This window comes from Oncorhynchus clarkii, chromosome 6, assembly GCF_045791955.1.
Source record: "Oncorhynchus clarkii lewisi isolate Uvic-CL-2024 chromosome 6, UVic_Ocla_1.0, whole genome shotgun sequence".
NCBI classification, from domain to species: Eukaryota; Metazoa; Chordata; class Actinopteri; order Salmoniformes; family Salmonidae; genus Oncorhynchus; species Oncorhynchus clarkii.
The window spans coordinates 78,448,529-78,461,565 of NC_092152.1; the positions used below are offsets into that span (position 1 = coordinate 78,448,529).

The 13,037-nt window shown below is 49.6% G+C and overlaps 1 protein-coding gene across 1 annotated transcript in view; it reads left to right on the top strand.

Moving 5' to 3' along the window:
- The window catches only part of LOC139411650 (proprotein convertase subtilisin/kexin type 6-like), an 89,266-nt gene extending 78,465 nt beyond the window's left edge, over positions 1-10,801 (top strand). Inside the window, exons 20-21 of the mRNA XM_071158259.1 lie at positions 6,393-6,505; positions 9,840-10,801. Coding sequence (XP_071014360.1) covers positions 6,393-6,505; positions 9,840-9,937 — 211 coding nt within the window. The 3' untranslated portion in view covers positions 9,938-10,801. The remainder of the gene's footprint in view (positions 1-6,392; positions 6,506-9,839) is intronic.
- Positions 10,802-13,037: the final 2,236 nt, after the last annotated feature.

Consider the following 13,037-nt stretch of genomic DNA (forward strand, 5'->3'; position numbering starts at 1 on the left):
TATTTCGATATGATAAAGCCACCGGTTTTTAAAAAATGATGAAAAACCTAATCATATTGCAAAGAACTAATCCTAATCAGCATGGCCGGTTTAAATCAACTTAGTCTATCTTGTGACTCCACTCACTTTCTCTCTCTCTCTCTCTCTGTCTCTCTCTCTGTCTCTGTCTCTGTCTGTCTCTGTCTGTCTCTGTCTCTCTCTCTGTCTCTGTCTCTGTCTATCACCTCTTTCTCTTTCTATTGCTTTACATTGTTACAGTTCTTGTTGAGCCATGTCACTCTCTCGCCCCCTGTCCCATCATCCACTCTCTCGCCCCCTGTCCCATCATTCACTCTTTCGCTCCCTGTCCCATCATCCACTCTCTCTCCCCCTGTCCCATCATCCACTAGGTCAGACCCTGTCCCATAATCCACTCTCTGCCCCCCTGTCCCATCACCCACAAGGTCAGACCCTGTCCCATCATCCACTAGGTCAGACCCTGTCCCATCATACGTTAGGTCAGACCCTGTCCCATCCTCCGTTAGGTCAGACCCTGTCCCATCATCCACTAGGTCAGACCCTGTCCCATCATCTGTTAGGTTAGACCCTGTCCCATCATCCGTTAGGTCAGACCCTGTCCCATCACCTGTTAGGTCAGACCCTGTCCCATCACCCGTTAAGTCAGACCCTGTCCCATCACCCGTTAGGTCAGCCCCTATTCCATCACCCTTTAGGTCAGACCCTGTCCCATCATCCGTTAGGTCAGACCCTGTCCCATCCTCCGTTAGGTCAGACCCTGTCCCATCACCTGTTAGGTCAGACCCTGTCCCATTGCCTGTTAGGTCACACCCTGTCCCATCATCCGTTAGGTCAGACCCTGTCCCATCCTCCGTTAGGTCAGACCCTGTCCCATCACCTGTTAGGTCAGACCCTGTCCCATCACCTGTTAGGTCAGACCCTGTCCCATCACCTGTTAGGTCAGACCCTGTCCCATCATCCGTTAGGTCAGACCCTGTCCCATCACCTGTTAGGTCAGACCCTGTCCCATCACCTGTTAGGTCAGACCCTGTCCCATCACCTGTTAGGTCAGACCCTGTCCCATCACCCGTTAGGCCAGACCCTGTCCCATCATCCGTTAGGTCAGACCCTGTCCCATCACCTGTTAGGTCAGACCCTGTCCCATCACCCGTTAAGTCAGACCCTGTCCCATCACCCGTTAGGTCAGCCCCTATTCCATCACCCGTTAGGTCAGACCCTGTCCCATCATCCGTTAGGTCAGACCCTGTCCCATCCTCCGTTAGGTCAGACCCTGTCCCATCACCTGTTAGGTCAGACCCTGTCCCATCACCTGTTAGGTCAGACCCTGTCCCATCATCCGTTAGGTCAGACCCTGTCCCATCCTCCGTTAGGTCAGACACTGTCCCATCACCTGTTAGGTCAGACCCTGTCCCATCACCTGTTAGGTCAGACCCTGTCCCATCATCCGTTAGGTCAGACCCTGTCCCATCCTCCGTTAGGTCAGACCCTGTCCCATCATCCGTTAGGTCAGACCCTGTCCCATCACCTGTTAGGTCAGACCCTTTCCCATCACCTGTTAGGTCAGACCCTGTCCCATCATCCGTTAGGTCATACCCTGTCCCATCCTCCGTTAGGTCAGACCCTGTCCCATCACCTGTTAGGTCAGACCCTGTCCCATCATCTGTCAAGTCAGACCCTGTCCCATCATCCGTTAGGTCAGACCCTGTCCCATCCTCCGTTAGGTCAGACCCTGTCCCATCACCTGTTAGGTCAGACCCTGTCCCATCACCTGTTAGGTCAGACCCTGTCCCATCATCCGTTAGGTCAGACCCTGTCCCATCCTCCGTCAGGTCAGATCCTGTCCCATCACCTGTTAGGTCAGACCCTGTCCCATCACCTGTTAGGTCAGACCCTGTCCCATCCTCCGTTAGGTCAGACCCTGTCCCATCATCCGTTAGGTCAGACCCTGTCCCATCATCCGTTAAGTCAGACCCTGTCCCATCACCCATTAAGTCAGACCCTGTCCCATCACCCTTTAGGTCAGACCCGGTCCCATCACCCGTTAGGTCAGACCCTGTCCCATCACCCGTTAAGTCAGACCCTGTCCCATCACCCGTTAGGTCAGACCCTGTCCCATCACCCATTAGGCCAGACCCTGTCCCATTACCCGTTAAGTCAGACCCTGTCCCATCACCCGTTAGGTCAGACCCTGTCCCATCACCCGTTAAGTCAGACCCTGTCCCATCACCCGTTAGGTCAGACCCTGTCCCATCACCTGTTAGGTCAGACCCTGTCCCATCACCCGTTATGTCAGACCCTGTCCCATCACCCGTTAGGTCAGACCCTGTCCCATCACCCGTTAAGTCAGATCCTGTCCCATCATCCGTTAGGTCAGACCCTGTCCCATCACCCGTTAGGTCAGACCCTATCCCATCACCCGTTGAGTCAGACCCTGTCCCATCACCCACAAGGTCAGACCCTGTCCCATCACCCGTTAGGTCAGACCCTGTCCCATCATCCGTTAGGTCAGACCCTGTCCCATCACCCGTTAGGTCAGACCCTGTCCCATCACCTGTTAGGTCAGACCCTGTCCCATCACCCGTTAGGTCAGACCCTGTCCCATCACCCGTTAGGTCAGACCCTGTCCCATCACCCGTTAGGTCAGACCCTGTCCCATCACCCGTTAAGTCAGACCCTGTCCCATCACCCGTTAGGTCAGACCCTGACCCATCACCCATTAGGTCAGACCCTGTCCCATCACCCATTAGGCCAGACCCTGTCCCATCACCCGTTAAGTCAGACCCTGTCCCATCACCCGTTAGGTCAGACCCTGTCCCATCTCCCGTTAGGTCAGACCCTGTCCCATCACCCGTTAGGTCAGACCCTGTCCCATCACCTGTTAGGTCAGACCCTGTCCCATCACCCGTTAGGTTTAGACCCTGTCCCATCACCCGTTAAGTCAGACCCTGTCCCATCACCCATTAGGCCAGACCCTGTCCCATCACCCGTTAAGTCAGACCCTTTCCCATCACCCGTTAGGTCAGACCCTGTCCCATCTCCCGTTAGGTCAGACCCTGTCCCATCACCCGTTAGGTCAGACCCTGTCCCATCACCTGTTAGGTCAGACCCTGTCCCATCACCCGTTAGGTCAGACCCTGTCCCATCACCCGTTAGGTCAGACCCTGTCCCATCACCCGTTAGGTCAGACCCTGTCCCATCACCCGTTAAGTCAGATCCTGTCCCATCACAAACAAGGTCAGACCCTGTCCCATCACCCGTTAGGTCAGACCCTGTCCCATCATCCGTTAGGTCAGACCCTGTCCCATCACCTGTTAGGTCAGACCCTGTCCCATCACCTGTTAGGTCAGACCCTGTCCCATCACCCGTTAGGTCAGACCCTGTCCCATCACCCGTTAAGTCAGACCCTGCCCCATCACCCGTTAGGTCAGACCCTGTCCCATCACCCGTTAGGTCAGACCCTGTCCCATCATCCGTTAGGTCAGACCCTGTCCCATCACCTGTTAGGTCAGACTCTGTCCCATCACCCGTTAAGTCAGACCCTGTCCCATCACCCGTTAGGTCAGACCCTGTCCCATCACCCATTAGGTCAGACCCTGTCCCATCACCCGTTAAGTCAGACCCTGTCCCATCACCCGTTAGGTCAGACCCTGTCCCATCATCCGTTAGGTCAGACCCTGTCCCATCACCCGTTAAGTCAGACCCTGTCCCATCACCCACAAGGTCAGACCCTGTCCCATCACCCGTTAGGTCAGACCCTGTCCCATCATCTGTTAGGTCAGACCCTGTCCCATCACCCGTTAGGTCAGACCCTGTCCCATCACCCGTTAGGTCAGACCCTGTCCCATCACCCGTTAGGTCAGACCCTGTCCCATCACCCGTTAAGTCAGACCCTGTCCCATCACCCACAAGGTCAGACCCTGTCCCATCACCCGTTAGGTCAGACCCTGTCCCATCATCCGTTAGGTCAGACCCTGTCCCATCACCCGTTAGGTCAGACCCTGTCCCATCACCTGTTAGGTCAGACCCTGTCCCATCACCCGTTAGGTCAGACCCTGTTCCATCACCCGTTAGGTCAGACCCTGTCCCATCACCCGTTAGGTCAGACCCTGTCCCATCACCCGTTAAGTCAGACCCTGTCCTATCACCCGTTAGGTCAGACCCTGTCCCATCACCCATTAGGGCAGACCCTGTCCCATCACCCGTTCGGTCAGACCCTGTCCCATCACCCGTTAGGTCAGACCTTGTCCCATCACCCGTTAGGTCAGACCCTGTCCCATCACCCGTTAAGTCAGACCCTGTCCCATCACCCGTTAGGTCAGACCCTGTCCCATCACCCATTAGGTCAGACCCTGTCCCATCACCCACAAGGTCAGACCCTGTCCCATCACCCGTTAGGTCAGACCCTGTCCCATCATCCGTTAGGTCAGACCCTGTCCCATCACCCGTTAGGTCAGACCCTGTCCCATCACCCGTTAGGTCAGACCCTGTCCCATCACCCGTTAGGTCAGACCCTGTCCCATCACCCGTTAAGTCAGACCCTGTCCCATCACCCACAAGGTCAGACCCTGTCCCATCACCCGTTAGGTCAGACCCTGTCCCATCATCCGTTAGGTCAGACCCTGTCCCATCACCCGTTAGGTCAGACCCTGTCCCATCACCTGTTAGGTCAGACCCTGTCCCATCACCCGTTAAGTCAGACCCTGTCCCATCACCCGTTAGGTCAGACCCTGTCCCATCACCCGTTAGGTCAGACCCTGTCCCATCACCCGTTAAGTCAGACCCTGTCCCATCACCCGTTAGGTCAGACCCTGTCCCATCACCCATTAGGTCAGACCCTGTCCCATCACCCGTTAGGTCAGACCCTGTCCCATCACCCGTTAAGTCAGACCCTGTCCCATCACCCGTTAGGTCAGACCCTGTCCCATCACCCATTAGGTCAGACCCTGTCCCATCACCCGTTAAGTCAGACCCTGTCCCATCACCCATTAGGCCAGACCCTGTCCCATCACCCGTTAAGTCAGACCCTGTCCCATCACCCGTTAGGTCAGACCCTGTCCCATCTCCCGTTAGGTCAGACCCTGTCCCATCACCCGTTAGGTCAGACCCTGTCCCATCACCTGTTAGGTCAGACCCTGTCCCATCACCCGTTAGGTCAGACCCTGTCCCATCACCCGTTAAGTCAGACCCTGTCCCATCACCCATTAGGCCAGACTCTGTCCCATCACCCGTTAAGTCAGACCCTGTCCCATCACCCGTTAGGTCAGACCCTGTCCCATCTCCCGTTAGGTCAGACCCTGTCCCACCACCCGTTAGGTCAGACCCTGTCCCATCACCTGTTAGGTCAGACCCTGTCCCATCACCCGTTAGGTCAGACCCTGTCCCATCACCCGTTAGGTCAGACCCTGTCCCATCACCCGTTAGGTCAGACCCTGTCCCATCACCCGTTAAGTCAGATCCTGTCCCATCATCCGTTAGGTCAGACCCTGTCCCATCACCCGTTAGGTCAGACCCTGTCCCATCACCCGTTAGGTCAGACCCTGTCCCATCACCCACAAGGTCAGACCCTGTCCCATCACCCGTTAGGTCAGACCCTGTCCCATCATCCGTTAGGTCAGACCCTGTCCCATCACCTCTTAGGTCAGACCCTGTCCCATCACCTGTTATGTCAGACCCTGTCCCATCACCCGTTAGGTCAGACCCTGTCCCATCACCCGTTAAGTCAGACCCTGTCCCATCACCCGTTAGGTCAGACCCTGTCCCATCACCCGTTAGGTCAGACCCTGTCCCATCATCCGTTAGGTCAGACCCTGTCCCATCACCTGTTAGGTCAGACCCTGTCCCATCACCCGTTAAGTCAGACCCTGTCCCATCACCCGTTAGGTCAGACCCTGTCCCATCACCCATTAGGTCAGACCCTGTCCCATCACCCGTTAAGTCAGACCCTGTCCCATCACCTGTTAGGTCAGACCCTGTCCCATCACCCGTTAAGTCAGACCCTGTCCCATCACCCGTTAAGTCAGACCCTGTCCCATCACCCACTAGGTCAGACCCTTCCATAACTATTTATAACATAATTGTCTTCTTGTCGCTATTCATTATCCAATACATTCTCTTTCTCCCTCTCAACCTCCCCCTCTCTCTTTCTCTACTCCTCTGTGTCTCTTTCTCCCTCTCAACCTCCCCCTCTCTCTTTCTCTACCCCTGTGTCTCTTTCTCCCTCTCAACCTCCCCTCTCTCTGTCTCTCTCTTTCTACATCTCTCTGGGGGGAAAAAGCCCACCTTGTTTTCTGGACGTATCCCATACTCTTTCTTTCTTTTCATTCTCTCTCATTCTCTTTTGTCCCTCTATGTTATTGTGTGGGTGCGGTGTCCAGGTGTGAGGAGAATTGCCTGAGTTGCGACGGCCCCGGGACGACCTGCGTCAAGTGCAAAGACAGCTACAACCTCGTCAGCAGGATGTGCATCGTGAACGCCACCTGTAACAATGGTGAGTGTATGAGAGCTTGTTGAGGGTCACTCAAAAGGCCTGAAATACACACTCACACTTTCACACTTTCACACACACACACTTTCACACACACACACACACACACACACACACACACACACACACACACACACAAATAGCGGTGGTGACACATACCCCAACAGTTCTTTCTCTGGTGGGATGTTAATACAGGAGGCTTGTGTGAATGAATTGTGTGAATGCAGAACAGATTGGCGAGGGGTGCTAACAATGTCATTACTGTGACCCCTGTGTCACACTTAATCTCTTTCACCCTGAGTGAAGTAGGTGGCGGTTCTGAAAGGCATGCAATTGCCATTAACAAGTGCTTTGAATTCTCTCTCGGAGCATCAAGGTGCGTCCCAAATTGCACCCTATGGGCCCTGGTCCAAAGTAGTGCACTATATAGGGAATAGGATGCCACTTGGGAGCCAGATACAGTAGCTACTGCAGCTAGGCTCTTAGAAGCTGCTTTCAGCTTTCGGCTCTCACATCCAGAACCAGCTGCTTGGTCATTATTGTAATAACTAGTTGGTCTTTTTACCGCCATGTGAAAATGGACCATAACTGAACCGAGCAGAGGCATTTTCAATTGAATGGGCTTCCTCCCTTTTCTGAAGTGTGTGGTGGTGGTGGGGCTTTGGAGCTGTGGTTAGTGATTCATACAGTAGGCATTCACAATGGATCGTGACGAGTGTCATTTCAGAAAAAGGGCCATTTTATTCTGACTAGGAAATGTAATTGAATTGAACATTTGCGATGGTTGACAAAGGTACCAATGCGAATACTAGTTTTGCTTGAAAAATATGATAGTTTTTCTTTGACATGATATTATCATAACAACATCACACCAAGATGGTTTGTTGTTTTTGAGTGGGACGACATTCATATGACACGGTGATGGTGGTATAGAATAAGATATTTAAAGGTAGTGTTCAAGTGTTTCCTCCTGACTTACAGTAACACTCTATTAATGCTATTTGGCTGTGTGGAGAGAGTCAGTCAGAGGGGAGTTGGGAGAGAGTCGGTCAGAGAGGGGAGTTGGGAGAGAGTCGGTCAGAGAGGGGAGTTGGGAGAGAGTCGGTCAGAGAGGGGAGTTGGGAGAGAGTCGGTCAGAGAGGGGAGTTGGGAGAGAGTCGGTCAGAGAGGGGAGTTGGGAGAGAGTCGGTCAGAGAGGGGAGTTGGGAAAGAGTCGGTCAGAGAGGGGAGTTGGGAGAGAGTCGGTCAGAGAGGGGAGTTGGGAGAGAGTCGGTCAGAGAGGGGAGTTGGGAGAGAGTCAGTCAGAGGGGGGGTTGGGAAAGAGTCGGTCAGAGAGTGGGAGTTGGGAGAGAGTCGGTCAGAGAGGGGAGTTGGGAGAGAGTCAGTCAGAGGGGGGGTTTGGGAAAGAGTTGGTCAGAGAGTGGGGGTTGGGAGAGAGTCGGTCAGAGAGGGGAGTTGGGAGAGAGTCGGTCAGAGAGGGGAGTTGGGAGGTTGCCATGTTTATGAGGTTGCCATGTTCATTAGGTTGCCATTTTCATTAGGTTACCATGTTCATTAGGTTACCATGTTCATTAGATTACCATGTTCATTAGGTTACCATGTTTATGAGGTTACCATGTTCATTAGGTTACCATGTTCATTAGGTTACCATGTTTATGAGGTTACCATGTTCATTAGGTTACCATGTTCATTAGGTTACCATGTTCATTAGATTACCATGTTCATTAGGTTACCATGTTTATGAGGTTACCATGTTCATTAGGTTACCATGTTTATGAGGTTACCATGTTTATGAGGTTACCATGTTCATTAGGTTACCATGTTTATTAGGTTACCATGTTCATTAGATTACCATGTTGGCCCGCTTTATGTCTACCGTGCCTGTTTCTGCATTCTACAACCCTAACAGCCCGTCCAAGAAGGTGAGGTAAAGAATGAATGAGAAGAGTCTAGGTCTATCTTGCTAAGCCTTACTAAGCCACTATCCAGGGGATATAGAGCTGTAATGTTGGATGTTTCACATACTGTAGGTGGCTATCGAGACATCTTGTGAAATGTTTGTTTATTCTGTTTTTACAGTGGCGGAGTTCGTCCAACTGGATGCACTCAGCAAGATATTGGATATAGGAATAGACACATTGCTTTCCAGACTTGGGTTCAAATACAATTAGAAATCTCAAAAAAAAACTTTCAGCTTTTGCTTTTTCCTGCTCGGAGTGCCAGATGGTCAGTGTTTACAGTTTTGGGACTATTCTATTGGCCGATTACACCAGGCAAGCTCAATCAAGCACAGATAAAGTATTTTATATTATTTCCAATAGTATTTGAACACAGGTCTGCTGCCTTCTGCAAACCTCGTAGCTCGTTCCCCAATACTTTTTTTAAAGAAACACCCCTACGTTTGTGCCTTTAGGAAATGTTTCACGTTCAGATTCTCTCACCTTAAGTTTTAGTTACTTTCAGTTGTTGGGCCCTGCGGGGTGCTCGCTCGCTCAGGTCTCCAGGGGTGTTTCTCAATTGCATGCCGCAGGATGTGAGAGGAAGGGATGTGATTTGGGTTTGAAAGAGCAACTAGGGCCCATGGCTGTAGCAGCCTGTGAGCTATATAAGGGAGGGAGGGAGGGAGGGAGGGAGGGAGGGAGGGAGGGAAAGGCTATGGGCCCTAGTCAAAAGTAGTGCACGACATAGTGAATAGAGTGCCAATTGGGACGCACTGAAAGTATTGGCCGAGCAGCCATAATGTTGCTATGAGTAAACAGTGCCTTTGTATGGCCTCACCAGGGCCTCACACCTCCATGGGAGCTTTGGTATAACAGGGAACAGGATTGGTCTGGGCTCCTCTCTGTGGTTAACAGGCTTCTCTCTCTGCACCACGGGCTCTCTACAGTGACCCAATTCCACCACCGGACTAGAAAGAATATTCTAACAGAGTAGAGGGGTCATTGCAAAGTGAGAACGGATGTGGGAAAGGGGGAAGAGGAGGAAGAGGAGGAAGGAGGAGACGGCACAGAAAGGGTAGAATGGATGGATATGGAGAAAGGATGTAGTGGAGAGGAGGGGACAAGGAGAGGTCATGAGGAGGGCAGAAGGGAGGGGGCTGAGAGTGGAGAAAGAGGTGAGGAGAGGGAATTTTTGGAGGATGACTGGGAAAGGGGGGGTTTGTGTAGTAGTAAAGGTTTGGCACAGAAAGTTTGTATAGGGGAAGGGAGGAAAGTGTGGGAGAGGACATAGCTGTGTGTATAATCTATGAAGTCTCTCTCTCTCTCTCTCTCTCTCTCTCTCTCTCTCTCTCTCTCTCTCTCTCTGTGTGTGTGTGTGTCTCTCTCTCTCTCTCTAGCCGACGAGGTGTTTTGTGAGATGGTAAAGTCCAACCGGCTGTGTGAGAAGAAGCTGTTCCGCCAGTTCTGCTGCAGAACCTGTCTGATGACCGGTTGAGAATCCTAGTAGAGAACCTGAAGAGTGGAACCTGGAGAGGAACCCTGCGTGGAACCCACCACTTCCTCATCCACTGTACATTTCCAAACTAGCTAATGTCTGTGTCTGAATGAAAATAAAGAGTGAATATGCCTTCACCAGGGTTGGGGTCAATTCAAGGGTAGACTTGATTTTCATACGATACATACAGTATTTTAAAGTGGTCTTTTTTATTAAAAAAACAACATACATGTAACATGTATATTTTGTATTGTAATGCTGCATTGTTGTAAAGTACAGTACTTTTACAATGACACGTTAGTGGATAACTCTCTGATTGAACCACTGTGTTTTGGAAGTGAAGCTGGTTGATAAACCAACAGCATCACTCAAAATGGGGATGGTATTTATAAGGCACCAAGTGGAATAAGACAAACTGAAACATGAAGGGACTACTTGAACGTTTCTGTTTTCTGCTGTGTGCCCTACCGAATACAACCCTGATCAACTTTTTCATACTTAAGATACAAACTTCCTCACAAAAAAATGGTTTATACTGTATAAGGCTTTTAGTTTTTTTTTATAAAGAAATATGTAAAACAATGAATTACTGTAATTGTATTTTAGCAGACACCATTATTCAGAATGACTTACAGTAGTGAGTGCATACATTTTCATGTACTGGTCCCCGTGGGAATCACACCCACAACCCTGGCGTTGAAAGCGCAATGCTCTACCAACTGAGATACACGGGACTATTACTGAATACTGTACAATTCCTGTATACTGTACCATTTACAATGCTGTTGTACATTTTAGAATGTGTATTTGATGTTTTTATCGTTTGTTTTTATGTATGAAATAAAAGACGTACATTGTGTATGATATCTTTTTGCATAGAAATGTTTGACACAGGCTTTCAAACTCACTAAAGCTTCAACCCGAATATGACTCATCAGATTTCGACAAACCAATTCCAAAACAATACAAGGTGTTTGTGAAGTCAACATTGTTGTTAAGTTGTGTCTAAAGCCTCAGGCCTAGATTCAATCCATTCACCGTGTTTAGCCGATGTCTGAGGTGGAACTGCGTTGGAGCTGTCACATCCACAAGTGGTTTCCACTGTCAATACTATCCTAGACGTTGCCTTTGGATACACGGAGTCGCAGAGACGGGCTAGCTGACAACGTCACGTAAACAATGGGGCAGAAGTCTGTGTGTTGCTGTGATTCTGGATGGCCAGATAACTAGCAACAATGACAAGAAGCTGCCGTGTGGGGAATCGTAGGTGGCTCGTTTCAGCTCGTTGTATATTGATACCATGTTGTTTTGAGGTGTTTTGACTGCTCATGTCTAAGCTGATAAGGCAAATTCGCTAGCTAGCTAACCAACAACTGTAATGTATCGATAACGACAATAAATGCTCATTGTGCAAATTGATTTATGTTTTAATAAACATTGTGGAGGTAATACAGTTTACATGTAAACAGTCGAAGCCAACCCCGTCGGTTGTGTTGATAAACAACCGTCTTTTAGTAGAAACCCCATGCAGCACAAGTTGACCACTGGAATGTGTGATGTAATCTTCACTTTGATAAGGCTGATATATATCGTTATTATTTTGTTGAATGATTTTAAATCTAATTTCTATATTGCCTACACTTTCTCGTTCTGAACTTCTAAAGCTAGTGGAAAGGGTGTGGCGTCGTGACAATGACCACATGAGCAGTCGCTCACCGATTTGACAGCTCTAACGCAGTTACTCCTCCCACATCGCCTAAATAAAAACAATGATATGCTATGCAATTGTCGGTTAACGCTGAATTGATTGAATCTAAGCCTCAGTTTTCACCAGCATGACTTAAACATCATTTCATTTAGCTTGGCACATTACAATGCGTTCTCTAATTGAAAACACCTTGCAGTGATTTCACTTAATCTCTTGTCCTTTACATTTGCAAACCTTCTTACCAACATGATGGTTTAAATAGGATTTAGTGTCAAAATTCTGATCACTTCAGGGTGTCTGATAACACCATGCTCTCTGGAAATCATGTTTGTTCAAGCTTTTTAAGTCTAATGCTGACTTCCCAGAAAACACACAACAACCCCACAACTATGTCTGACGTTGCAATTTACAAAAATGTCCTGTGGTAATCCTGGTAAATTTAACACACAGTCAAATATTCCTTTGGTACTTCTCCTGTGGTAGTCTTGTGGTACTCTGGGTTATTCCTGTGGTACAAGCCACAAGAGCATTAGTGAGGTCGGACACTGATGTTGGGCGATTGGGCCTGACTTGCAGTCAGTGTTCCAATTCATCCCAAAAGTGTTCGATGGGGTAGCGTTCTCCTGGCATCCGCCAAACATAGATTTGTCCGTCTGACTATCAGATGGTGACGTGTCATTCATCACTCCAGAGAATGCAGATGAACAACATGGCATTGTCCGTGGTGATCTTAGTCTTGTGTGCTGCTGCTCGGCCATGGAAACCCTTTTCATGAAGCTCCCGACAAACAGTTATTGTGCTGACCTTGCTTCCAGAGGCAGTTTGTAACTCGGTGGTGATTGTTGCAACCGAGGACAGACGATTTCTACACACTATGCACTTCAGCAGTCCCGTTCTGTGAGCTTGTGTAGCCTAACACTTCGCGGCTGAGCAATTATTGCTCCTAGATGTTTCCACTTTACAATAACAGCACACAATAACAGATGGTGCTACATTGAAAGTCACTGAGCTCTTGAGTAAGGCCATTCTACTGCCAATGTTTGTCTATGGTGATTGCATGGCTGTGTGCTCGACGTTATACTACTATCAGCAACGGGTGTGGCTGAAGTAGCCGAATTCACAAATTTGAAGGGGTGTCCACATACTTCTGTATATACAGTATATTTTGGACCATTTTACCACACAACTGTGTTATTGCTGTGGTACAAATCCTGTGTGGTTTTAGTTTTTTAATGTGGTCATTCTGTTTATTTGTGTGGTTATTTAGTGGTACCACATGGTATGGTAATTTTTGCATTTTATCTATGTGAAACTGATCTGTAAAACGCAACTCACAAATGTGAGGCAACTCACAAATATGTATATACATGTGCCATGATCTATTGAATTGAT